Source organism: Hippichthys cyanospilos, chromosome 10 (assembly GCF_059441005.1).
Source record: "Hippichthys cyanospilos isolate Australia breed blue-spotted pipefish chromosome 10, RoL_Hcya_1.0, whole genome shotgun sequence".
Lineage (NCBI taxonomy): Eukaryota > Metazoa > Chordata > Actinopteri > Syngnathiformes > Syngnathidae > Hippichthys > Hippichthys cyanospilos.
The window spans coordinates 11,319,826-11,347,544 of NC_142378.1; the positions used below are offsets into that span (position 1 = coordinate 11,319,826).

At 36.3% G+C, this 27,719-nt stretch overlaps 2 protein-coding genes across 3 annotated transcripts; one reads left to right on the forward strand and one right to left on the reverse strand.

Moving 5' to 3' along the window:
* The first annotated feature begins 8,716 nt into the window (after positions 1-8,716).
* Positions 8,717-16,668, forward strand: gipc3 (GIPC PDZ domain containing family, member 3). Its single transcript, XM_088425649.1, has 6 exons — positions 8,717-9,004; positions 11,342-11,527; positions 11,673-11,853; positions 15,016-15,125; positions 15,853-15,934; positions 16,411-16,668. The coding sequence occupies exons 1-6, from the start codon at positions 8,717-8,719 to the stop codon at positions 16,560-16,562; spliced, it is 999 nt and encodes a 332-aa protein (XP_088281775.1). The 3' UTR covers positions 16,563-16,668.
* A 1,065-nt stretch (positions 16,669-17,733) lies between these two features.
* tbxa2r (thromboxane A2 receptor) lies at positions 17,734-27,719 on the reverse strand. 2 transcript variants are annotated; one of them, XM_088425648.1, is made up of 4 exons: positions 27,495-27,719; positions 22,767-23,628; positions 19,459-19,500; positions 17,734-19,378 (listed from the first exon to the last, which is right to left on the reverse strand). In XM_088425648.1, exons 2-4 carry the CDS (start codon positions 23,562-23,564, stop codon positions 19,289-19,291), a joined length of 930 nt encoding a protein of 309 aa, XP_088281774.1. In that variant the 5' UTR covers positions 23,565-23,628; positions 27,495-27,719; the 3' UTR covers positions 17,734-19,288. The 2 variants fall into 2 exon arrangements, with proteins under 2 accessions (XP_088281774.1, XP_088281773.1); XM_088425647.1 differs by having other exon boundaries at positions 17,734-19,500.

The following is a 27,719-nucleotide window of genomic DNA, read 5'->3' on the forward strand; positions in this document are numbered from 1 at the left end:
CAACTGTATTATTTATTCATTCAATGTGAAACCTCAAGTTGCATGTGGAAGAACCATAAACTGCAACAACAGCCGGCACCTTTTCTGGAAGCTGGTCACCACCCTGGACACACATTTCTATATAGGATGGCATCCCATTTTTCAATCTGCATTTTTAACAAGTCAGCCGAAGTAGTGTGTTGGTCACTCAGGCACTAGCAGTATGGCTCAACTACTGTACTTTCAAGGCTTCACAATTTGGGGTTGGAGATATGTTTAAAATGAAAAGCAACAGTATTATAGTGACAAAACCTACACAGTATTATTTATCCATCCATGGTGGGGTATATATGCATCAGCATGAGGGCCCAGCCAGACTGCAAAATGTGTGTGCTCTCCCACGTTAAGCATGAATATCTTTGGCCAAAGAACATTAAAAAAAATAGTGAAGTTTAATATAATAGACCACAAGATCATGCCAAAAATGTTTCCCATGCAAAGCTGACAGACACAGCAACAGGCAACACCTATCTGCCAGTAACCCAATAATACATCCGAAATGGAAAAAGTGTAATTTTCCGTTATGCATAATTAATGAAAACAAACAGATATGCATTGGCAAGTTTATTTTGGATCATAAAATAATAACCCTAGAAATAAATCAATAAATACATACATTATAGGTAATCTGTACTTTAGTGGGGATGTAGAGCCGCTAGCATCAATTGACTGCGCTTATGATTGTGAAATTATAGTGAAATCAACAAGTCTAAAGGCTATCAACCAACTCCATGTTAAAGCTGATTTTTAACATTGTTAATCATAACAATATTAATATGACACTATTCCAATCCTTCTTATGGGGGGCATGAGGTGATGCCAGGAAAAAGACTTTGTGTTGCCATGTGAAGCGTTATTGCATTATAACTTTGATGCACTTGGTTATTGTTTTTTCTCTTTTAGACTAAGCTGTAACCTGTATAAACACTGCAAAAAGTCATTAACAATTTTCAAAAGTTGATTTCCTCTGCTTTTTTGTTTAGTTAATGTTAAAAAAGATACATGTTTATAAATATTTTTACATTTTCATAGAAAATAAACTTATGGCAAATGCAACAATGAAAGCATGAAAGATGCCTTTCAATATATCTTCAATGTAGTTATTAAAAACAAAAAAAATAGAATAGGGTAGAAAAACTTTATGGTCATTGTATAGCCATATACAATAAAATAGGGAGCGCTGCTCTCATTGGTGCATATTATATACAATAACATAATAAAAAGAATAAATATTAGAGACGAAAAATCATAGTTTCATATAGTACAATTTCTATTCTCAGTGTGTTTTTGTTTTGTTGTTGGAGCGTTAATAAAAAAAATCATGTTTATTAACAAATAACTGCATATAAACACACTCCAAAGGCCAAACTATTGAGGTTTATTCAATTCAAGCAAACAATCATTGCAACATCAAATCAATTTACCCAGATTCATTATATGTATATTGGTCTTTTTTAATGAATTCAAGCTGTAGGTTTCTCTTACAACCCTGATGTATTATGTTCCAAAAATGATGATGAACAATAAATGAAAACCAATATATTGCAGAAGCCGTTACATTGCATAATTGGTATCTGAGCAGTTCAGGATTGAACTTTGGCAAACATTTGGCAGAGTTCACTGATACAGTAAATCCTTGAGAAAGATTTTATATTTGTGGCTGACCTTAACACTAGAACACCTTAGATACCTTTCACACCAATACTACCAAGGACATTGCGCTGTTAGTACATTAGTGGCCCATTGACACAGAAGCTAAACATTTATGTAATTCATCCAGGTGACACAGCAGAAGCAAATGCACTCCCATCTGCAATGTTGGTGGAAAAGAAAAAGAAGGCCTGACCCCACTAAACCAGCAATGTCACTGAAGCTGCATGAACAAATTTTAATTAAATACACATATTTTTCACCATGCATTAATAAAGTTATTCATTAGGTACTGATCTGGAATCATGCTTTAACATCAGCATGGAAGGCAACAGCATCTATCTCTGCAATGCAACATCACATGCTAGTGCAAAATTAGATTTTTGTGGGAATGTTTTCGTTCATGTTTTTTCTTCCATTCTCTTTGTGGTTTTCCTGAATGAGTACACAAACACAACATTTGAAGTCCATCTGGTACTTGCCCATTGTTATTCATCTCCATCAAAGAGCTCAGACGACATCGCAGACAGAGGATGGATCAGACATCCTTGATGCGCGTTAATAAAGGCAATTACGATGGTCCTTCATATCACTGCGTGAAATCACATGCTGGGTCATAATCAATGTTTTAAGGAGAGAGAAGATAGGAATGTTGTAATTGGGAAACATGAGATTAGCCCAGACTCATGACGCTAGACATAGCCATCTTGTGAAAATGCGTTTAGCATGTATATTATATATGCTAGTCAACTGCTACAGGACAAATATTATTAATATTATGACAGAAGCTATGAGCCTGTTCAAATTTGACTACGGGCTTGGATCCCAGACATGATTTTGGACATGTCTCTTCTCTTCTTTTTTTTTTTTTTTGAGGAAGGGGGGTAGAAGCCGTATTTGATTTGATTGACAGGTGCTAGTTGAGCTTGGCAAGGTTTAAGTGGATTCTGATTTTCCCATTTTGAAGCTTCACCATACCTTATTCATACATACATCCATCCGTCCATTTTCTTAGCTGCTTGTCCTCACAAGTTGCTCCTATCCCAGTTGTCTTTGGGGAGTAGCGGGTTACACCCTGACCTGGTTGACAGCCAATTGTAGGTCACACAGAGATAAACAACCATTTACACTTACAGAAACACCTCAGAGAAATTTGGAGTGGCCAATTTACCTACAATGTATGTTTTTTGGTAATATGGGTGCAAACCCAAGTGCCCAAAGAAAACCGATGCCGGCACTGGGAGAACATGCAAACTCTATCCAAGAAGGCCGGAGAAGGAACGGAACCCACAACATAACCACTCTTTCGACCTCACCTTATATTCTTGGCAATTCATTTATGTTGTAAACAACTCATCCCTGCAATGTAGCAAAACTGAAGACATATTTTCCATTTTAAAGGGACTTTGAGTTCTCTCCATGTCACAAAACTTTATAAACAAACACCTTTCAAGGTAATGTCAAGGGAATTGTGTTCACAGGTCCCAGGGAAAAGCTACAGAGGACAGACACAAAGCAGAGTAACATATATGTCTTGAATTTCAAGTGAGTTTCCAGGACATACCAAAGCTATGAAAAGAATAAACATTTAGAATAAGCGGTCTCTAAAATTAGATTAGTTCACTTGGGAGGTGAAGCAAGATTTTTGTGTGTGTGTGTCTGTGTGTTTATAAGAAGACAATTGTATTACTCACCTTACTATAAAAAATGCTGGTCTTGCAAGTAATGTTTTCATTGCACTTGTTTTTTGTGTGTTACATGACCGCACATGTTGTCTGACAGTATCAATCCAAAATAAAGCACAAGTCTGAAATGTAATACCATTTGTAACAACACAATGTAACATACAGTGACGCAGCTATGCAGTTCGGAAACAGAAGAGACAGTGTACGGACACAACGAAAACGCAACCTTTAAAGTATCTGGCAAAGTCCATAAGTCATTTCCTCTCAGCCTGGCAAGAACATATAAATGAGGAAATCACACGTCACACCGAAAGGAAGTTAACGTGATGCAAAGAGTGGTTGTCAAAGTGGCGTGGGAAAAAACGCAATTGTCTGTATGTCCGGCTCATCAATGACGCATGAATCAATATTTGTGAAACAAGGCCATGATAGTAAAGGTACACAATATTGCCCTCGTATTATTTTATTCATTTATTTATTTATTTTATATTGACAACTTACTGTGACTGACTTAGTATACTGTATTTATTTTTATGAAAGGTAAATGATTTTCGGACATCTATTACTAAGACTATCACAAATGCAACCACTATTAGATTTGTGATTGGATGATCAGGGATGGGAAGGTGAGGCTTCCACCTACAACTGCAATTGCTTTCCCCATTATGCCATGGAGGGATACTGTATGAATTTCTAAAAGTATGAACAAATTCATGGCCCCCGTATCGGTTTGGCACACTAAATTTGGAATGTTTTAAATTTTAGATTTGTTTGGCAATGAAATTCACATCAAACCTTCTTAAGGTTGGCATACCTAATATGTTATGCATGAAAAAAAACACTTTGTGTGTCTATAAATTTTTTTTTTTTCAAATTGTAGTTTTTTGAACTACCTAACATAATAAGGACAGACAAAAAATAAAGGAAGGCAACATATTTTTAAAATTGTAGGTATGTTTATTAAAAAAAAAAACAATAACACATTAATTTCAATTTTTGTTGTTATTTGTGTTCCTTAATAACCAGGAAATACCGGTATTTTTTTTCAAAGAGAATTTCTTAGTCCAGCAAATAAAGGGTAATGATGAAAACGCCATAAAAGTTTAATCAAGTTTAGGCTTAAAATGATCAAATGATACTACCCTGCAATTGGTAAACATGGTGGTGTCAAAACAACAGGGAATCAGTCAAGTATAATGCCTGTGCGTGGTCAAACTTGCAAAAAATTCAGGGAAAATAGACCTGCGAATAGCGGGAAACGTGCCACATGACATGTTCGGCAAATATTGACACTGACTCATAAAACTGGAAATATAACAGTGGAATACATCAATATTTAAAATGCCAACAAAACAAGTTTCACTGACCTCAGGGTCATAGAAAGAAAATAGGTAAAATATCCTGATTCAAGTAATACCATTTTTAAGCTTTATGGTATACACCAAGGAAGAATCCAATAAGCAGAACAAGGTATTCATGTTTACACTGGCACCTAGGACACACTGAGCATTTATTTAATTAAAAGATACAGTAAATATCCCTTATTTGATCTAGAACCATATGGGTAAGAAGCCATGTTTGCTAAATGAAACTGAATTCAATAGATGCCACACCTTGGCAGTAGAATCATGTGATTACTGCAAGTTAATCAGTGAACTAAGGTTATATTCAAATGACAAGTGAAGTAGACAACGTGAATAATGGCAATGAAAATTAATTTTAAACACTTACATACATTTCTAAACCATAAATACAGTACTTTTTACCATGTGGAATTATCTGATAAGACTGTACCAACAATTGCCTGTTAAGCATTCTGATAGCATTTACATTTGACAGCGGTATGGACTCTGTCCAAGTTGTATTTTTACTGTACATCTCTGATATCTCACACTATAGAGTCTGTCGTGTGTGTGCTTGTTGGTGTCTATTTTTAAACGTCCTTGGTGACAGACCAATCTGATTATGAATTATCCGCATCATTCATTAGTTACACTTACAGCATGGCTTTTAGTAATGTACCCAAACACACAAATGATGACTGCCTGTTTCCTGTACGGCCAGTTACATTTGTTTGGAAAACAAGCACTTCATTATCTAATAAAAATCATTGTTTTCTTCAACACAAGATATGCTTGTAATATGTAAGTCTCTGACTGAAGAAAAGTGCTATTTGCTTTGCTCCAACACGGTCTTATCTGTTGGGAAAGGAAGGTTTGAAAGAGGTCATTATTGTTATCAGGGGTTAAACATGCATAAACATGATGACCTTGGGAATCATGGCATCATCTTAGCCTGGTAAGGCTAAGAAGATGGAACACATTCTGACCAGGACTGCAGCCTAAATGATGTACAGAAGTGTTTTAATAAGTTAGCTTTTTTTTTTTTTTTTTTTTTTTTGCTCACATTTCAAAAAAATACTCAATTTGAAAAGGAATTGTCAAGAAAGCAAAATTCACAATCAACAATTTCATGGTGATTATTGCCTAGTTAAAACTAAATAAATGGAGTTGATGTATAAAAGGATAGTATGAATACGTATTTAGACATTTTCATCAGTAAAAAGCTAATATTTTATATGTAATTAATGTAATGCCTAAATTATTGTTCATGCGCTATTACCACCTTTAAAAACACGTTTCCACTTGCTGTTGAGTAAAAATGACATCATACGTGCTTAAGTCTTACATAACAACCAATCACACCTCATCTTATTTTTGCTTTTGATCATGTCACGTTCAAAACAGTGCCATGTTACGTGATCTTTTGAGCACGTGTGATGTACATGAAAAATAACTTGGTTGTCTGAAAACTGGAAATGCCTGAATATGAGTTCAAGTGCAAAGAAACATAGTTTATAAACAAGTTTGTTTATGTGTACTTCTTGTAGTCAGTGGGGATTCCCCACCATGCAATCAATTTCTAGTGGAATTTTTCTCATTGTATCCACGCTCCAATCATGCTGCAATGACACAATCTCAGCTGATCGTTTCAAATGCGTTCTGCACACTGAACATATTTTGAGTCTGTTTCATAATAAAACATTTTCCGCATCACATCCCACAATTGCATGGGAATAGAACTGTATAAGGAAGAACACTTTTCTATGTACTGGAAGAAAAAAAATGCTGCATGCAATGTCCTTGGCAGTGAGGTCACTGCCTGTCGGATGGAAAAGTCTGACATGATTTTATTCTTCCAGAACCAAGAAAATGTCTGATAACTAACTAGATATTGGATAAACACAACCAGCATTTGTTTCCTTTACAATTTAGCAGTGGTGGAGTTGTGTGCTCCGCACTAAGTGTTATTTTAGTTTTTCTTTTGAACTCATTCAAAATGTGTCTAATCTCTTAGTTGTTTATGGCACATTGTGCCAATATTGTGCTGGAATTACTGAGCACACAACTGATAGTAATGAGAATTTACAAGCCCATGCTAATACATTTCGCCTCATTGTATATGAAGCACCAATGTGAATTATATAACAAAAACAGATCGATTATAAAATCAAGTACTGTATTTCATTATTACAATATACTGCTATTGATCTCTTTTTTTTTTTTTTTTTTTAAATCTGATGCACCATTAAGTAACACAATGCAGACAGATGGGAGATTCTAAAATCACAACTCTCTCATTACAATCGAAATAATCATTCAGTAAACATGAGGTCTATTTTCAAAGACATGGGGAAATTCTGGCGAATCCTGATTTACTTGAAGGTGCAATCATCACACGTGTTTTCCAGCAAAGTGAAATAGGTTGTGCAGTGCCAAGATGGGCTTTTGAGCTCAGTGAGAGACATTTAGCAGAGTGACATTTTTGATGACAGAAATTTGATTTGAAGTTCCACTCGCTCCGACCACATCCAAAATCCCAGCACAGCTGGTCTTACGCAAATATACAGGGTTTTATTTGTGCACAGGAAGACATATTCTGAGCTCTGTCTGATGGAAGTCTGATATGTTTCATTTCAGAAATATAAAGTGCTGTCTAGACATTTAAATACATGAGAAATTAATTACCAAAAGTGGCTTAAGTCATTAATTTTCTTTCATAGATACAGTTGTAGCCATTTACCTTCTGCTGTATTTGAGACTAGACACAAGAGTTGGCTGAGACATTTGGTTCTGAACATCTGGAGGAATGGTGCTGTTTTCTACTGTCGATCACAAAAATACACAGAAAATAATATTAAAAAAAACATTTCCCACTCTGTATGTCGCGGGCTAGCATCAACGCGGAGTATTCTCGAGTTTGACTTTGCAAAGAGCTTTGCTATGACTCGCTACATTACCATTGTTGTTGCTATTATTAGCAGAGGCCGGAGTCGCTGCTGGGTACTTTGGGTTTATGCGGTAGGCTAATTTTAAGCTCCTCTTCACAATGCACGTCACTTTACCTTTATCAAATGCGCTGGCAGAGTTTCTTAAAGACTTTCAAATGCTCTTGCCTTTTCATGTCAAAAATTTGCTTCCTACCTTGACCTCCCACTCACAATTGGCGCCTAACAGGTTAAGCCAAACACAATGACAGCCAATCAGTCTTCAGTACAGGTTGTCATTGACGTTTGTTTTCCAACCAACAATAAACACAACAAGGGAGGCATAAAAACAAAGCTAACAATTAGCATACAATAAGCATAAAGACAAAGCTTTAAAATTAGATAAATGTGATCAAAAAACATCACACTTTAACTTGAATCAGAATAAATTGGTCTTTATTAAGCTGCTATTTTTGTGATTGCAGTTTGTAATGCTGCACTGTCTAACTAAAACCATTAATGTAAATTAAGCAACTGTTGAAGGGCCTGTCTGCACAGGCAAAAAGGTCAATGCATTGCCAAGGATTCACCCCAGCACATCAGCCTGTGAAGCTGGAGGAGGCAGGCACCCATACTGCCAAACCAAAGATATCAGTTTACCTCTTATCCTAGGAGAGTTAGTTGGAGTAATTTTTCTTGTAAGTTTTATCTTTCAAGCACAAAAGATAGACTACATGTTTAAACTTGAGTTTTACAGCCATGCTGATGGGGCATTTTGTCAGTTTTAGAATCAAATTAGAATCTAATTTGAATCTAATTTGATTCTATTCTCTCAGTGTAAGCTACTAAAGGCTCAGGTGTAACACATCGAGTCATCCACTCGAAGGGTGTTTGGTTTCGATGTGGAAGCTAGTATTACCGTGCTTTTTGTCATGACTAATTCATTAGCGCAGTGCTCCCAAAAGGTGGTTGCACGGTTGGACAACCAACTGACTCAGAGCGAACAGTGTTTGTTTCTTTTTGCTAGAGGTAGTTGCACCACCAAAGCTGCCAGAGAAGGAAGGCACGTGAACAGATGCAGAGCACGGAGGCTATGAGCCCACAGGACTCCAAGGCAACTGGGGAAGAGGCCATGGAAGGACACAAGGCCCAAAGCCACAATCAGGGGCGAATGGAGCCCACAGCACCTCCGCTTCCTCCCCCTTCACCACCACCAACGGGGCCGCCGGAATACCCGCGGCCGAGGCTTGTTTTCCACACGCAGCTGGCACATGGAAGCCCCACAGGCCGAATCCATGGATTCACCAATGTCAAAGAGCTGTATGCTAAGATTGCTGAAGTTTTCAACATATCTCCCTCAGAGGTACAGCATTGATTTTGTGAACTTCAGCTGTTGTTTTAACAATTTTATAACAATATATAGGGATTTTTTTTTCTTCTCATGAACCACTTAATGTGACTGTGCTGACTTCATCTTTACATACATCACAACACATCACAACATACTCATTGGCTGCAATATTAGGACTAGGACTACCAGCGCAGAAGGTATAAGGTCAGGCAACCTCCCTACAGTCCTTAATTAAGGACTATAGCTTAAAAGTGTACATTTTTTTTCTCGGTTATCTTGGTGAATTACATGAAATTGGCACAATACTCCAATACAATCAAAATATTTTGCCGGCGTGATGAGCCAGAATTATTCATCCAGAATTATTCATCCATCTTTTATAAGTGTATAGGTAAAAGTGTTGAAGTGACAGTTCACCATACAGGTGAGTTATATGTAATATATGTATTAATATATTACCTATATTAATACTGTATGCAATCTTGTTCACAGTATTTGCACAGGGTTTGAAGTTAAAAAATGAAGCTATATGCCTATAGTTTTTTTTTTTACCAATTGTAGTAGTAATTCAGTGCAGCTATCTATGAACCAGCAGTTTTTCACCAGCATATGCCTCCAAAAATATCAATGATATTGCTGCACATTCTAGTGTAGTCAAATGTTCATTGTTTTAGATTAAACTGAGCTGCTATAGTAATGCATTATCATTATCATTATCAGTCACCAAAATTGTTGAAGTAAACTATGTACAAGTTCCGTACATTGTGTACATTGCCTGCTCAGCTAGCTGTATTTTTAAAGGTAAGCAATAGTAGATATGTAACTGTATCTTTACCCCAATCAGTCTATACATATTCCTTTAATAAGTAAGACTGTACAAATCAGTGAGCACATGAGCAGTAAAACACCAGCACTCGCAATCTGTAGTGAAATTAAGGCCGATATGAAGGTGTTTGCTATCTGCATTTCAACTTGAAGGTCATGCGCGACTGGAGATTAGACCAAGTATATTCAACAACAGCCAACCTTCATGTTCTTATCAGGAAGACACAAGCCATGATTATGATGACGTGAATGGCTCAAGTTACACAAGATAGAGCACTAGTGTGTTGGTTGTTTTTACTAAAAATGCCTTAAGAATACAACATAGACAGTCATCATCTTTATAAAGTGAAAATATGTTAATTTAGTGAAAACATATAAACATTTAGAACACAAAAAATACATTTAGAGCATGCAACAGCATGCATTCCTGACAATTTTCTTGGACTGCTTGGACTAATTATAAGCATACTTTGGTTATGTACACTATTAAAAATCCTTTAACATGTTCATGTATAACGATATTAAGCTGCATGACCTTGCACTGAAGCGACATGACAAAAAAAGACCTTGAACTGTACTCGGGGCCTCAGTATTGCATGTGAACAATATCTAAGCGGAACTGCACAAGGTCAGATAACAGCTGACTGTGGTTATCTTCCAATTTCCCTTGTGGCTTATGAAATAAAGTTTTGTTTAACCGCATAGTCCGTTTTTTTTTCTTATTTTCATTTGGCATTTCAGATTTTGTTTCTTCAGAGACTTGACAAAAAGAACGGATTTTAACTGTGAAGTTTGCAAATTCATTTGGATAAATAATTTGGAGTAGAACTTTTACATGCATTAAATTGACAATTACTATGATGAAAACATGAAAACATGCAATTAAAAGTATATGTATCAAGCGATTCATAAACGTGTGTGCAGTAAAACCGGATTTTTCCTGGATGACTTCTATTGGCAATTTGTTGGAATATGTGTCCCCCTGCTGTTCAAAATCTAGAAAGCACAACTGGAGCGTTTCCATTACACTTTAGCTACAGTGCAGCCAATCACTTTTAACAGTAAAGACACCACTGGCGGCAAATAAATAAACAAATAGATAAATAAATACAACAAAACAACATAAACAACACAAAAAACCTTTAAATTTACTTGCCTAGAACTTGTACATCAATTGCATATGACAATTATGACAGACTGACATTGTTTGTGGTGTTGATAGGTGAAGAGGGAGACATTAGGTCCATCTACCACCTTTTATTCATGTGCAACCCATGCGCATAAACAAATTAAGCAGGGTACTTTTACAAACTGAAACTAAACCAAGATTTTATTTTTTTACCTGAAATGCAAATTTTTGTATACAATTATTTGAAAATATGTAAATAGATTCAAGTGAATGTCATAGCATGAAACAATCAAGCGTACCATGTACCAGCAAATGACGGACCAGTAAAAAAATGTAAAATGCCAACATCTGGAGATTATCGTTTTTGAGCTGCACCTGTCTTTTCCGGGTTTCAGATCCTTTTCTGCACCCTCAACTCCTATAAAGTGGACATGCAGAAGTTACTAGGGGGGCAGATTGGACTAGAAGACTTCATTTTTGCTCACGTCAGAGGCGACACTAAGGAGGTGGAAGTGACCAAGACAGAGGATGCATTGGGGCTCACCATCACAGACAACGGAGCTGGATATGCATTCATTAAGGTGAATAAGGACAATACACTGGTTTAGTTTTTTTCTTCAATATCGAACCAACATTTTACTCTTCTGTGGTTCCATTTACTACAAAAAAGATTCCAAGCAAATGGTCATCAAAGCAAAGCTAAAAGCGGACTCTATATCCCCTTAGAGAATAAAGGAAGGCAGCACTATAGATCGACTGAAGACAGTGTGTGTCGGTGATCACATCGAAGCCATCAATGACCAGAGCATCGTGGGATGTCGACATTACGAAGTGGCAAAAATGCTGAAAGAACAACCAAGAGGCATTCCATTCACTCTACGCCTGGTCGGACCCAAGAGGGCCTTTGGTGAGAGATTAAAAAGTGGTTCATGAAGCTTCATTTAGCCATCACTGTGTAATGTTATGTCCACAGTGTGCTCAACTTGTTATTTGGTTTAAATCAGCGATCAGAAAATGCATCATGTACAGTATTAGCTGATACACTCAACCAGATTTTTCTTTAAATTAAAACTGTTTTCGAGAAAACCTACCTAAACTTTAAACACAAAGATATACCACTAAAATATTGTATTTTGCCACCAATAGGGTTTATTTTACAATGACATCTGCTTTGACTGATTTAAAAATGAGTATTTTTTCTGGACATACCTAAATATAGTAAGCTTTTTGGTACTTTTTATTTCACCTTTTCCTCAGTTGCTTTGGGCAACAATATTGCACAATACCCCTCACTCGAGAGGCAGAAATGTTTTGAATTGTTGTCATCAATACTGACAATGATGCCTCACAAGATTGAATGATTACAAATGCAAATATTTTGCAATCAATATCATCCAAGGTTTCACCATTCAAGTAGCAGAATGAAAAGAATCCCCTACTACCATTATTGGCCCTCTATGCAAGAAATCCAGGAAAAAAGAAAAATGTGGATTATGGAGTAAAAAATAATAACCTCATGCAGCCATAGGCACAAAAAACAAAGAAAAAGACTTTCATGGGAGATAGTGTGTATAAGCCTAAAGGAAATGATGGCGGAATTTTAATCAGTGTAACTGAAAAAAATGCAACAAAACAAGGATGCAGATATCATCTGAAGGGCTGCAAAACAGGAGGTACGACCATTTCTCAACAGGCACTTCGGTGATTGATCTGACATTCCTCCTCTGTTTTAATATAATGGGACTGTAAGGGCAAACATATCCTTGGTCCGTAAATTGATCATACAGAGACCGAGTTGTTGGTTGCTCTGATGCAATATGTGTCATTGGAAACATAATCCAGGATAATCCAAACAACATAAAATGAACCTCAGTTTTATTTACAAAATTCCTCGCCATGCTGACGCCTGTTTCACTTTCCATGTCCCGTAAATGTTTTCAAATGGCCCAAGAGTCTGATTCATTGCACTTGATCACAACGCATTGGAAAGGAAATGAAGGCGTAAGTGAGTGTTGTGAGAGACTGAAAGCAACAGGGCTTTTCTGTCATCCATCTTTTGTTTCACATGGGAAACAATATGTAGAGTCAATGATCTGACTTCCTAATTACAGTCCAAGTGATTTTACTGTAAGAACAATGTAACTGATGAGGAGCCACTTATGTTGAGTTTCACAAACACTGACTCGGTACTCTGTTGTTTACCTTATCACCAGGTCACAGAAAAAAAAATTGAACTGGACAGTTGGATTATTTTATGATTCTATCTCAATGAATTTTAATTTGTACTGCAAGTAAATGTTGGGCAATGCTTCCAACTTCGTTACGGGGTTAGGGAGGCTGCATGATGGTGGCCCATTGCACATAGCAAGATCCAATAATATTGTTGGTTGAATAACAATATTTGTCATGCATTTTCACATAATTACTAGAATGACTGAGATTGAGATGAACATATTCAAATTCTACTCTCAATTTCCTTGACAATGATGAATAATACATGGTAGTAACTCACGAATGGAAAAGGTTGCAGCAATTTGAATGTTTCCAACAAATTTAAAATTTTGGTACACTTACTGTTTAATGCTGGACATCTTATTTTCCCTTATTTTCATACACTTTGATCACAATTTGAACCTTTTGGTTGCTAGGAAACCTTCGGCCCTTAGTCTAAACAGGCAAAACATACAAAAGCGTCCGTAACAGACATTGCTTGAAGTCTAACATACCCATATTTCTCTAAAATCCTGAAAATTCTTGGCTGTTTAGGACTTCAAATAAAGATATAGATAAAGATGGGCCTAAAAAAAGTCAGTTTTTGCCTTTTTAGATCGTCGCTCGAAAGCGAACGCAGCGCCCCGAAAAGTGTTAAGGGGTTTGTCTTTAGAGGAATCCAAAAAAGTGGACAAGATTGCATACAGTATTAATATATGTAATATATTAATACATATATTACATATAACTCATCTGTATGGTGAACTGTCACTTCAACACTTTTACCTATACACTTATAAAAGATGGATGAAAATTCTGGATGAATAATTCTGGCTCATCATGTCGGCAAAATATTTTGATTGTATTGGAGTATTGTGCCAATTTCATGTAATTCACCAAGATAACCGAGAAAAAAAATGCACACTTTTATCTCTGTGAAAAATCTGTATTTCCATCAATAACTATGACGCTAGCCAACTGAGATGACATCAGTGAAATGGAGGATTTAAGGAAGCCCGGGGTCCTACTTCTGGTCCTACTTCCACCAAAATGACGCATATTTCATTGGAAACTGCATTGTTATTTTGCCATATATGATACTGTATAATCACAAACACAGCAACAGTTAACTGGAAAGTTTGAAATGCTGCAATGCAGGCCCTTTAATCTCAGTCCAAATTTCAAGATGAACTATCACAGATATTGTGAGTTGGCCCTTCCTCAGGTCGAACATCAGTGAACTCTGGCCACATAATGAACGGGAAATACTTGCACTATCACACACATGTTTGAGGAGTAGTGCAAGCCAGCGGAAACTCAGCTTTTCCCATTTAAAGTATCTGAAAACGCATGTAGGAAAATACGTATTAGGTTTTTCGATGTAAAAATCCCTGTCACCATATCTAAAACGAAATGACCATCTCTTAAGACTTCACATGAATTGATGCAATTTACAATGGAAATGTTGACACTGGCATCATCTAAATGTTCATACTGTTTTGTGTATTAAATTACTGGCAAACGCGGATAAACACAAATTCAAAAGATGCCTCACTTACTGTAGATGAAGAAGAGAATTTGACCAAATGATACAAATTTTTACACTCATGGGAGCTTCAGGACTTGCTATCTCTGTCCAACAATAACACACACTAACTATATGACGTTCTTAGGGGGAAATACGATCACAGAGCTTCACTGGAAGTGATGCGTACTATTCGTGCAAGGAACATATTTTTGATTTTTAACTAGTGATTTTGATGAACGCATAGACCCATAAGTTAAAAGCAGTTCATAAGATACACACAGATCCTAAATGTCCCTAATTGTATTAACCATTCTGTATGCGTGTGTTTAGACATGATTGGGATGCGGACCAAAGCACCGAAGTCTAATGAGGGCAAAATAGTCAATGGAAGGGAAACCCTGCGCCTTCGTTCCAAAGGTTCCGCTACAGTCCAGGAAGTGGTGAGTTTGCTGGATTTTGCTGGAATAAAAATTCCTAGAGAATTTACCCCACATCTGAAAGTTTTCAGCAAACTGTAACAAGAAATTTAAAATTTAAAGACAATGCATTCTATCATAACAACAACAGAACATGTACGGCTCCAATCAATCAACAATCACTTTGCCTTCACAGTTACCCTGACAGAACACTTTGTTGTCTATACCGGTTTGCTGGAGTGTACGCTATCAGAAATTGATCCTAAAAAACAAAATAATAATGAAATCATGCTTTGGCTTTGAATAAAATGTCAAAGAGAAATTGTGTGGAGACTAACAATGGACTTAGAAAAAAATTATACATAACATATTAGGCCATGAAGTATTAATTTTACATTTACATCACTATAGATTACAATTGCAAGAGTTAACATTGTTAATTTAAGAACACTGATCTCTCCTTTTATAGCATGAGCATTACTAAAATCCTAATGATAAATATCTACTGCTGCTCATGTATCTTATTAGTGGATGTGCAAGTGAAAGGGTCATCCTCTTGAGTGAATATTTATCCACAAAACATCTTATTTTATAGTAATAAGGATGAAAGGGATTCTCCTTAGTACTTTAGCATTGAGTTTTTGAATGCACTAAAATATGTTGTGAACATGTTGATTAAATACTTACATGTTGTGTTTGTTTGTACAACGTTGAAGTGCAAATTTTACACACCAGTAATTTTTCCTTCCAGCAGAATGAATTTGAAGAACGGGCCACCATGAAAGTGGATGACTTACTGGAAAGCTACATGGGCATCCGAGATTTAGAGCTTGGTAAGATAGGCATTAGTATGTTATTGATTGATCGTTGTATTTGCACAAAAAATGGCTTTCAACTTTCACTTTGTTCTTTACCTTTGTCATAATGAAATTAGTTAAGTACTGCATCTAGAAAGTGCTTTTTTTATTTTATGACGATGTTCCCCATTGCACATAGATCGTCTCATGCAATCCAATAAACAAGTCAATAAAAAACATTTATGGTGTAGTAGCTTTACGTCATGGTGAAATTTTGACACTTTCACCAGAACACATCCTAAAGTTGTTGTCGGAAAAAAAAATAATGAAGAAGACTCCAAATAAATAGGGAATAATTATATTTTCACATTACAGTACTACATTTTCTTATTAGTAAAACCAAAGTTTTTGAATAAACTGATCTGAAAAGCAATGTAGATGATATAATATCATGACACTGTTTACTGACATAAAGATAAGCAATTCAATTTCTGTGTTCATATTCTGTGCAGCAACCACCATTGTTGAGGCAGGCAAAGACAAGAAAAACCCCGATGACTTTGCAGAGGCTCTGGACTCAGTTCTAGGAGACTTTGCTTTTCCTGATGTGTTTTTGTTTGACGTCTGGGGAGCAATCGGTGACGTCAAGAATGAAAAAATGTAAATTTGTATGGTGAGCAAAGAGTACCGTTTCCATATAATTGGCACATCCAATTATCAGAAGGCATTGTAGCCTTTTCATTTCTTACATGAATTTTTAATTAATTCATAAATGTTGAATGGTTGCATACATTTAACATTTATGCAAGAATAACTTTCTTCTAAAGCCTGGGCAGAGACTGAAATTATTGTATGCTTTCTGTTTTGCTCTTGAGGCACATTTTTTTTTCCCATTAGACTGAGGATTTGACCACCATGTACATTTTTAGGGCAACTGAATAACACAAAGAAAATGTATTGCATGCACAAAGTGTAATTTAAATTTATAGAAAAAAAATGTTATCTACCAGAGGATTTACTGTACAAAATCTAAAACTAACATGGTCATAGCTCTTGAAAAAAATCCTCTTGTTCTGTGAAGATAAAGACTTGAAAACATCTGTCAGGAAATAACTGTAATTAACCCCAGGAAAAGTGATCGGTCTTGGATCGAAATCAGGAAATCAGATATGTTACAGTTGTGTGCAATTTTCAGTTTGAGTCGCCTTACGAATCATAGACACGGAGGTCAAGAAATAATAAAATTTCCTCTTTAAAACATTAATTTAGAAGCTGTATTTCTATTTCTTTTAGTTCAGGGGTCTTCTATCCTGGTTGTCAAGGGCCAGCCCATTTGATATTTTGTATGACTATCAGACTATCAGCAAGATCTGCAGAAGTTTGATAACAATCTTGATCATTTGTGTCAGTTTCCTTTTGTTTTTGTTTTTTTTAATTCAGCAATGAATTGATGATAACTTCACTGATATGCGCCCTAAGGAAACTTTAATCTGGCTATTTAAAAATGTTGTATGTTCTGTAATGCATCATTATTGTTTGCTGATTAACATTTGCACATCAATATTTGTCTGATAATGATGTTTTTCTTTTGACTAAGTTGTACAGTACTTTATATAAATGAACTTTATCTGAACACCTGGTAATGTATGGCATGTTACACGTATGAAATAAAAAATAAAACAGCTGATTTCATAATGGTGAGAAAATGCTATTGAGTTTCTCTACCAGACCGATCCTTTTTGTTCAAGCATGTTTTTTTTTTTTTTTTTTTTTTGGTGCGTGGGGGGGGGGGGGGGGGGTATACTTAATGAGCAAGACGTCTCAGGCACAATGCATTAGTGTTGGATTTCACATAGTCTTTAATGGGCAGCAGTTCCACTCACAATTTCTCATAACATTCACAACTCAAAGGTCAAACAATTGAAGGGCGGAAGCAGAAAATAGAAACTCGCAGTTCCCAGCCGCATATTCCAGGCAGCAAGCAGTGTTAGGGACAAAATTAGCATGCGTGTTTAATGCTGTTCCTGGAAATATGTTTTGCCAAAAAATATTGACATCTGTATTTTTCAAAACTCTCTTAAAACAAGTAGGTATTATTATCAAAGTCAATTATCTAACCGTTCATTCACAGATGAATATGTGTAGCACAATTTAATGGTGCACATTTTCCATAGGCATGCATTTTTTTTTTTTTTAAATATACAGGGAAAATGACGCTTCATGAACCAATTTTGATATTTTGGGGTCCTCTAGAAAGCACTCAGTTTAAAGATGCAATGTGAATATAATACATTACACTACATTTTATCCTCCAATCAAGAGCTCCATCTCGAGGAATTAAAAAATATCACAAGTGGTTCATGAGGCATCATCACTGCATCATATGTTCGTATTGCTCTTATTTACACTCAGCAGCAGTCAAAAACACAAACAAACAAACAAAAAACTAAAAATGTGATGACCTATACGGCATGTCACTCCCACCTTTCCCTATTCATTACAAAGAATGCAGTTGATCTGAATGTCTATGTGCTATTACTGCTGTCACAGCAAAAGCTGCAAAATAGACAGAAAATAAGGGAGAATACCCTGACAGTCAGGGATCAACACTGGTCTGGCTTTCACTTGTTGGCATGTGCTCAAAGATGAGAATGAAAGGATTTCCCACAGACGTTGCCCTGGTTCTGTTCCCAGTGAACTAATAAGTAGCTTTCGATGATCAAATCAGAACGCTAATGCTAATGTAAATGCTATCAGGAATTTGCGTGATAGCAATAAATAGCAATCAGTTTGATAGCTCACAGTTCCACACCAACATGACGAGCCACATAACAACAAAAAATTTGTGATTGTTTAGGCACGCTCAAGATTTATTATCTCATCGTTTCACACATCCACTAGAAACAGAAATTTATTTCAGTCCAAAGGCTGGCCATCGAAGCTCATGCTTTCACGATGCTGGTCTTTAAGGGAAATGTAGTCTTCTATTAAACAAAACACTACCACTTTTGTCCATATGGCGCCGCCATAATCAGCAGAACCAGAAAGTTCTTAAGTGTCGCTTTAAAAATTAAGTATACCATTGACTGGTTTAAGGATCTTAGGCATCAATCACACAGTTGGGATGCAGATATGTAAAGACATCATAGGCAAGTTTGCTTTCCATTTAGAAAGCAAACAAACTGAGAGAAAAAAAAACAGAGTTATTTCTGCAAAGTTCCTTTTTCATTTGGGCAAGATTTGTTCGTAAACTTTTTTCCAAATTTTTCAAATCATCATTGTGAGAAGAAGTGGCTTTATGTGGCACGTGGTGTTTCATTCAATTTCTCATTCTGTTCCAATTCATCGGAGCTAAGGGGCCTTCCAAGTGAAGAAGAATGTGTTAATCGGTTAATGGTGCTCCTGAAAGATTGATTCAAGGAGGACCACTGAGACCGCTGGGACCAGTCCATGCGAGGATAGATTCTCTGTAATACCGCCCTGCGAAACAGGATATAGACCCACGGGTCAAGGATCTGGTTCCAGGAGGCAAAGCGCAGCCACAGCAGAAGGTATATGACCTGGAGAGGACGTCCACTCAGCACAGTTTGCGCAATAAAGACCTGGTGGAGGAGGGAGGAAACAAAAGAAATTAGCATGAATCAAGGAAATTCAATGGAAACTCAGGAGAGGAATTCACAAGTGACAAAAAAACAAAAACATAAACAAAACTGGCTCAGAATATGAAGGGAAATGAGTGTTGAGGATGAAATGAATGAATTTAGCCTTACACATGTTATGTCAGCAGTTTTTTGTTTGCAAATTAAAACATGGTTTTCACTCAGTCAGATTGCAATAACTCCAATACACTACAGAAAATATGGCATTATTGATGACATCAAATAAAAAAAACATTCTATATATAAATGTAGCAGAACTCTCACACTTTGGCGTAAATATTACAAACAGTCAGTTTTGGGAACAGCAGCCATATTGATGCCAAGTGACAGTAAGGCTTGTTTGACAATTGTACATTGCAGCATGCACTTGAGAGAATTTATGACAGGCAATGTTAATTTATTCTTAAATATATTAATATGTCAAACACTTTCCCATACACATGCACTCCACTCAAACAGAGAACAAAATGGAGATTCTGTTAGCTATTACTGTATAACACTATAACCTCAATGACTTATGTTTACATTTTTTAAGAGGCCAAAAATCCACTTCCAGATTGGACTTATTTATATTATATATTTATTTTTCAAGTGTTTATATTTTTTAAAAGGCCAGAAATTAATTTCTGGGATGACCCTATTTACATTTTATATTTATTTGGTCAAGTGTGTCTATAAATGGCTGGTACTAAATGGGTTAAGAACCAAAGTATTAAATTATTTTGGGTAATTTCCTCCTAAAGTAATCAATTACTTTGTAATTTGTATGAATTGCTTTATGTGCATTAGTTTAGAAGGTAACTAAGTTAGAGTATTTGATTATTACTTCCTAAAATAATTGATTACATTAGTAATTGATTACTCTAGGTAATCAAGTGTTCCTAATTAAGTACTCCAGGTAACCGTGTGTACGTGAGTGTGTGTTCAATGGGGGATCAAATTTCTAGACTTGAAAAAAATAAGAATATATCTTTGGGACTGAATGAGGTAACTGCTTTCATAGATTTCTGAAACCCTGACAAGTGGGATGCTACAGAATGCATGCATATTAAAAGAGAGCAACATTTTACGTGCCATGAACACATGACATAGACAATGACAAAATATAATACAGTGATATAGAAACAATGAATTTAAGTAAGTGTGGACAGCAGCATACACATCACAATGATTCAAGACAGTTTCCAGATGGTTTGTTTAGCTTGGACGATGTTAAGAGAGGAGACTGATGAATATGGTGAAACTTTGTGAGTTGGCTAACCTTTTAACATTCACATTTGACTCGCCTTATTCGGGTAACGTGACACATGATGTATATCCAGGGGTCAAATATCTGATTGCAGGTGGCCAAGCGTATGTACAACAAAACACTTTCATTTTTTACGGCTGCCGCAGTCGAAGAGTTCACCAGAATATGAATCTGTGCAAGGTATCACACAACCAAGGTTAGACCAGGCTGCAGAACAAATATTGTATTTAATGGACCGATAAACATCACAACCATACTGTTTGTTATGGGTGAGGTAATATAAATACATAAAATGCGGTAATCAAAATCTTGTACGTAAATCATGTAAATCATGTACGTAGAATGTGATTAGGGCAACTGTCAGTGATATTGTAAAAGTGTTACATGGTTTCAAAATAACCAAGCGGGGGACAACCTGAACGGGTTGCCAGCTGATTGCCGGGCAGACAGAAACCAACAACCATTTAGTATGTCTAATACACCTGCCATGCATGTTTTCGGAGGGTGGGAGGAATTCGGAGTGCCCGGACAGAATCCACGCAAGCTCAGGGAGAACATGCAAACTCCACACAGGAAGACCGGAGCGAGGCGGATTTGAAATGGGTCCCTTTAACCGCCACCGAGCCACTATACAGTATAACCATATTGTACTAATTATATTTAAATATCACAACAGAAGTTGTCCAAAGGCACTTTAAATATCGCGAGTGGTGGGTATTCCAATCACATTCTATTGCGCCCGAGCCCAAGCAAAACAAACATTTTGCATTCAAACTGTCTTTTTTTTCTTATACAAAACTATAGTTATGTTTCACCTTGTAGCCTTTATGGCTAGTAAAGCAGTGTTATAACTGATGTAGCCTAAAACCTTTACTATGACTTCTGAACTACAAAGCGCACCCCATTAAATGCAGCAAAAATGTAATATAGCCATAAAAAATAAGTTGTACATATATTGGCCACTTTGTATTAATAGCTGTGGATCTTCATGTTATTAAACTTGATATTTGCAAACAAAGAGCTTTCACAGGTGGGTTTTTAATAACTTTTTATTTTGGTGTTTGTGTATTTTATTTTTTTGTGTGTGTGTGTGTTGAAAATGACTTGGCCTTTCACAATGCAATGCAAGTAATTGAACAAACCTAACATTTCGTTTCCGGAAAAGGAATGATTTTGATGCCAGCCTTCTATTAAATTTCCGGCATCAACTAGCAGCAAAGAAAATCGATTTTTTTAAATGCAGAGTGAGTGAAAATAAATGATACTGAAGAGCCTGGACAGCCATCTAAATCACTTTCCTTGGTCTATTTCGAGGTTCCATGAGTAAAAAACAAAAAATGAAGGATTGTTGAATGTATCATCCAACACCACCTCCCATGGATCTCTGGTAAATGTTTGTTAAGCGTTTGATTTCAGTTTGTACAATTTGCTGTTGTAGTATCACCGTTTATTTTACTGTAGTTTTCATTCTGAGCGTGCTGGTTTTGCTGTACAGAAAATGTCAAGCGAGCGTTAAAGTCTCTCAAGAATGATCTGCAGGCTTTGAGTTCATCTCTTGAGAATGTTGCATTACTGCGGAGCGATGAAGCATGTAGAGAGGAAGCAAAGTAAAATCTCCTAGGATGGTATGATGGCTCATTATGGCAGTGCTGATAAAAAAAAGAAAAATGCTTGGGATGCCTCTTTCATGTGACGCCGATTCCCTTTAACCTTATCAGCGAATCTTTGAACAGGATTGAAATGATCCAGAATGGAAACCTTGCCTGAAATATACAATGCTGTTTCGTCTCCTTATATAGACAACAAAAAAACATTCCATTCACTAAACTGAAAAAATTCTACACTTAGTCCAGCGTATGCATTCAGTGTCTTGGACAAATACTCAATCTAGTAAATTGTGGAGAATCTTTGCAGTGTTATACCTTAGATTCCTATTTAATTAATAAACAGTCAGACTTACCAGCATTGGACACCAGCAGATGGAAGCGATGGCCATGATCAAGATGAGCTGGACCATCATTTCCACTTCCTGATCTCTGGGACGTTGCCTCTTATCTTGTCCACAGCACACCTTAATCAGCGTCACCACACTGACGGTGTTCAACACAAAGGACACAGCGAGGCATGTCAACCCGACCACGGAGAAGAGCACAGAAAAGGTCAGGTCTCTGCCCTCTGAGCTAATGTTGAAGAAACACCAGGAGCCAGGCATCTGCATGTGGTAGCTCCCAACTCCCGTCAGAGGCAACAGCGCGATGCAGCCGGCAATGAACCACACCAGCAACAACATGAAGACTGTTCGCCTCTTAGGCATGGTGGTGGTGCGTGCGAATGGACGGGTGATGCCAATAAAGCGCTCCAATGCCATGGCGGCGCCAAGTAGCAACGGGCACAGTCCGTAAAAGACCATGGACATGCCCATAAAGTTACAGAAATGGCAGTGAGGGTCTAAATCGCGCCAGTTGAAGTGTGTCACGTGAAAGGAGACCACAATGCTGCCTGTGACCAGCAGACCCATGAAGTCAGTGACCACGAGGCCGCCCAGGAAAATGAGGAAGGAAGAACGGGAGCTGCTGTGAGTCCTTTGGAACGCCTTGATGAGAACCACAAAAGCGATGAGGTTGGAGGTGATACCTAGCACGCTGAAGATGGAAGAGAAGTAGGCTGAGGCAATGGTGGGCACAAACTTGAATGGGGGATTATTAATGGTGTAGCAGAGCGGGGTGTCATTGGTGGGTGGTTGGGCCGAAGTGTTCATGGTGTCCAGTTGAGGTGAGGGACGTCTACTTTGGAGTTTGAAGAACAAAATCACAAATATGTCTCTGCAAGCATAAAAAGAAATACAGAATCCAGCATCCATTTAGTATTTAAAGAAATGGTTCATTACATCAATTACAGGGCACATACACAAACCCTACACTACATTTTATGATTGATTTTCCATCATGTGTACACTAAGCAATCTCATTGAGTGAAATCTTTTTTTAATCGTTTTGCACTACATGTATTTAAAACTCTATGTCCTTGTGTATTAACTTCATTAAACTAAATACAGTCAACAGTGCAAGTAACATTTCTATTAGTACATATAGTGGTTCTTTGATTGCAAAAACTGAAGCCTTAAAGAATGATCATAATATATTTGCACCAAATTTTTCTGTAAGGTTTACTGTGCTAAATAGAAGTGATGTAAGAGTGCATTCATCAAGTAAGAAATGTTCCTATGTATAAATATTATGAGTTTAACACTTTCACTGCCAACTATAGACATCAATGTTCCATATGAATGTTCCAAATTATTTAATGGACAATTACAAAAAATGAGTATTACATTCACCTTTGATTTGTGTGGCAAGTTCATTGATCTTATAGACCACAAATGTATTCCATGGCAATTTAGACGTACAATGCTCCTCATGGTAAACTGTTGTACCATCTCTACGATATTGGAGCTAATGTAAGATAAAACCTACTGTTTGATTCTCAAAGGTCTTCTCAGAAACAAATTTAAGAAGCTCTTCTTTTAAAAAACAAAATGTTTTTTTTTTTTTTTTTTTAACAGAAACCCACACACAGACGACTGAGGGTCAACCTGGGCTATGAAGCTGGCAGGAAACATTTTTGTGATTAATACAGCCAGTAACAGGAAACAAACGTCGGCTCATAATCCTTCCAGAAATCATTACTTCCCTGTTTTGTGCACTTTCATACATTTTGAACAGCAAAATGACCATAAGTAAGGGAATTAAATATATGAGGTGTTTGTTGTGATCACATTTAACCAGAAAAAAAAATCAATAGATCATCATTTATAGTCTATAACTCTCTCAGTGCAGTCAATAAAAGCAACAAATGAGAGTTTAACGAGGTACTTTAAATCATCACTGTGACACTCAAATGACATTGAACATTAAGGTAGTTTTGACCGATTGTGAGAGAGCAATCCCGCTTGAAAGAAAAAAGTTAGACAGCAGGCTTGTACTAAGTACAATTAAAACAAAAGATATACTACTATTGGGACTTCTGGAGATACCTAACTGATCTGAACGTGCCTACATCACCTGAGGATGCTCAGGAAATGCAAACATGGAAGAAAAGGGCCTGACTTTCCTATGCTCCTTCCAGAAGGTCAATGGTTGTTCCCTTCCCTCCCAGGAGGACATTTATAAAATACACTGCCTCAGCAGAGCTGGAAACATTATCATGGGCAGCTCACATCCTGGTTTCCACCTGTATAACTTGTTGCCCTCCAGCTGCTGAGCTGGGGTAGAACAAACCAGCAATCCACCCAATCCTAAAAAATACACCAACCTCCCCGCAAGAACAAAAAAAAAAAAATGCACGCTAGTATGAACCAAACATTAAACCTGCCCCTTTGGTTTTTCTTTGTGTGCTAAGGCAATGCCTATTCATCTACAAGTCAACTCTTATGTGAAAACGTGCATTGATTCATATCTACTGTAATTGTATTTTTCTGATTATTGGAAATTCATCATTTGTGACACAACATATAAACATGGCATTTAAACAACTTGATTCAGGATTAATATCCTGAATCAAGTTTATTAAATCGATCTACAATGAAATTGACGTGATATTTGAAGTTGATCAAGGATACAAAGTTAATTTATACATATGTACTGTATACAGTATACTGTACATATTTAAAGTGGATATAAACAGAACATATACTTAAAAAATGAGCGAAAGCAAAAACTATGGCCACAGATGATATTATTGTGTACAACGACCTGACAAAATACATTGAGTGAATTCAACACCAATCTTTTTAGTGTCTTCTAAGTATGGAAGCACAGAACTCTGATATAAACATTTTTGACATTCGACAATTTTTTCAAATGTGCTGGAACATATTTGTAAGTGCTTTCAAAGTTCACACGAATAAAGAGTTTTCAACAGGTAAATCACTAAAATGAGAGTTAAATATCTAAATATCTAAAAGAAGAGTTCAATGACTGGAAGTTCACTTTTAACTCCCATGATGAGTTAAAAGGTCTAGTGAAACATAACATTTTTTCCATTATCTCACATGTACACTTAAACTTAGATGAGTTTAACACTCAGAGAGGTTATTCCTAAGATTCAAATTTTTGGTGTGTATAAGCAATTAACGTCAGTCCCTTGGACAATTTCTAATGTGAGATAGATGGTTCATGGTACCAAGTGCAAACCTTTTAAGCTGCCATTAGATAAAAGTGCCTCAGAATCAATACGTCATTACTGTATGTCATACATAGTTTGGCTTTAAGAGACGCAAATTTCTAATTTGAAAAAAAAAACAAAAAAAAACAGGAACATACAGAAGTCTTCGTATGTGTTGCCTGCAAAATGGTGAAATTATTCTCTTTTTAAAATTGATATTTGCTGCTGTCCCAATTTAATAAGGCATTAGAAGAATATTAGTAGGCCACTTTTGAAAGAGTTTCATAAAGTTGTTATCAAACCTTTCATAGCAGGGTCCAACTTCAAAAAATACTGTGTACTCTCCAAGTATGACAACAAAGTAAAAATAGAGTTACACGTTTTTTTTCTCTAAAGGTATATTTACAACTATTGTGAATGAATTGTTTGAATATTAATTCAGTGCTGTAACATAGGAAAAAAAGTGCTTAAACAAGGATTCTGTAAATTTACTCAGTAAATGTATTTAAAACAGCACCTAAACATACTGAAATATAAACAAATTTAGAAGACTTCATGCAGAAGTATTGTGTGTAAAATTCTAATACAACTGAACAGTGCTTGATAATGTACAGTAGACATTGAGAATCGCTTCACAACTAAACTCTTACACTAATTAGGTAGTCAACACTAGCTGTGCAACTCTTCACAAAGTCCACAATTCTCTTCATATCTCAGTTTTGTGGTTTTCACTTCGGTACATTTTGATTAGAATGCAAATTTTGTCTAACTCGGATAAAAGTTAAAGTATTTGGTCACAATGTTATTAATGATTATGGTTGTATCATTGTTTAAATTATTATTGACTTATCTGTTATGTTTGAGTGCAGTGTTCCCTCGTTTATCGTGGGGGTTACTCTCCCAAAAATAACTGCAGTAACTGAAATATGTGAAGTCGAGACCGAATGCTTTTATTTCTTTTTTTTAAAAATGTGCTTATTTTGTTAAAAAACACACACATGAAATCGATATTTTATATTAACTTGTCTGGTCCGACTTCGAAGGTGGAAAAATATTAAAGGGTAACCTGTAATAGATATGTTCAAAAATAAAAATCCATGTAGAAAAGTAAAAAAAATTGAATGGATTTTTCAATGAAAATCTGCGATAGTGTGACACTGCAATAAGCAGAAATATAGCGAAGGAACAGTGTAAATACAAAGTTAGTAGCCCTATAGATTGTTCAGAATGTCTTGGTTTGAGATGATTGGGTGTAATATTCAGACCAATCCCAAATGGCTAACAATTGAAAGATTGGTTCCAAAACCTGATTTGTTTCAAAGGTTTTTTTTTTTTATTTTTTTTTGTTTTTTACGCGTAAGTAATAATTTAATGTACTGAGAAGACACAGCAGAGACATTTTTATCATATTTCTCATTTTCCACATTTAGGGTTCCATTGTAATTGAAAACAAACTATTTTGTCAATATATGTTGGCTGATTTTGTGTGCTCATCAAGTGAGATGTTCATGAGTTTTTCTCTTACCATTAGAGTGGCTTCGAAGCTGACTTTGAGTTCTCCATCCAGACCATCAAACTGCTTCTCATTAGTCATGGATCTAATAGAGTGGCAAGAAGAGACAAGGGAGCATTTTCAATGTGTGCACCCTGTCAAAGGAAAGTTCAAAACAACATTTTAAAAAGGTAATGTCACAACACGCTTAACAATAACCCTTCAACATCTCCTTTACTCTGCTGCTGCTCAGCTCTG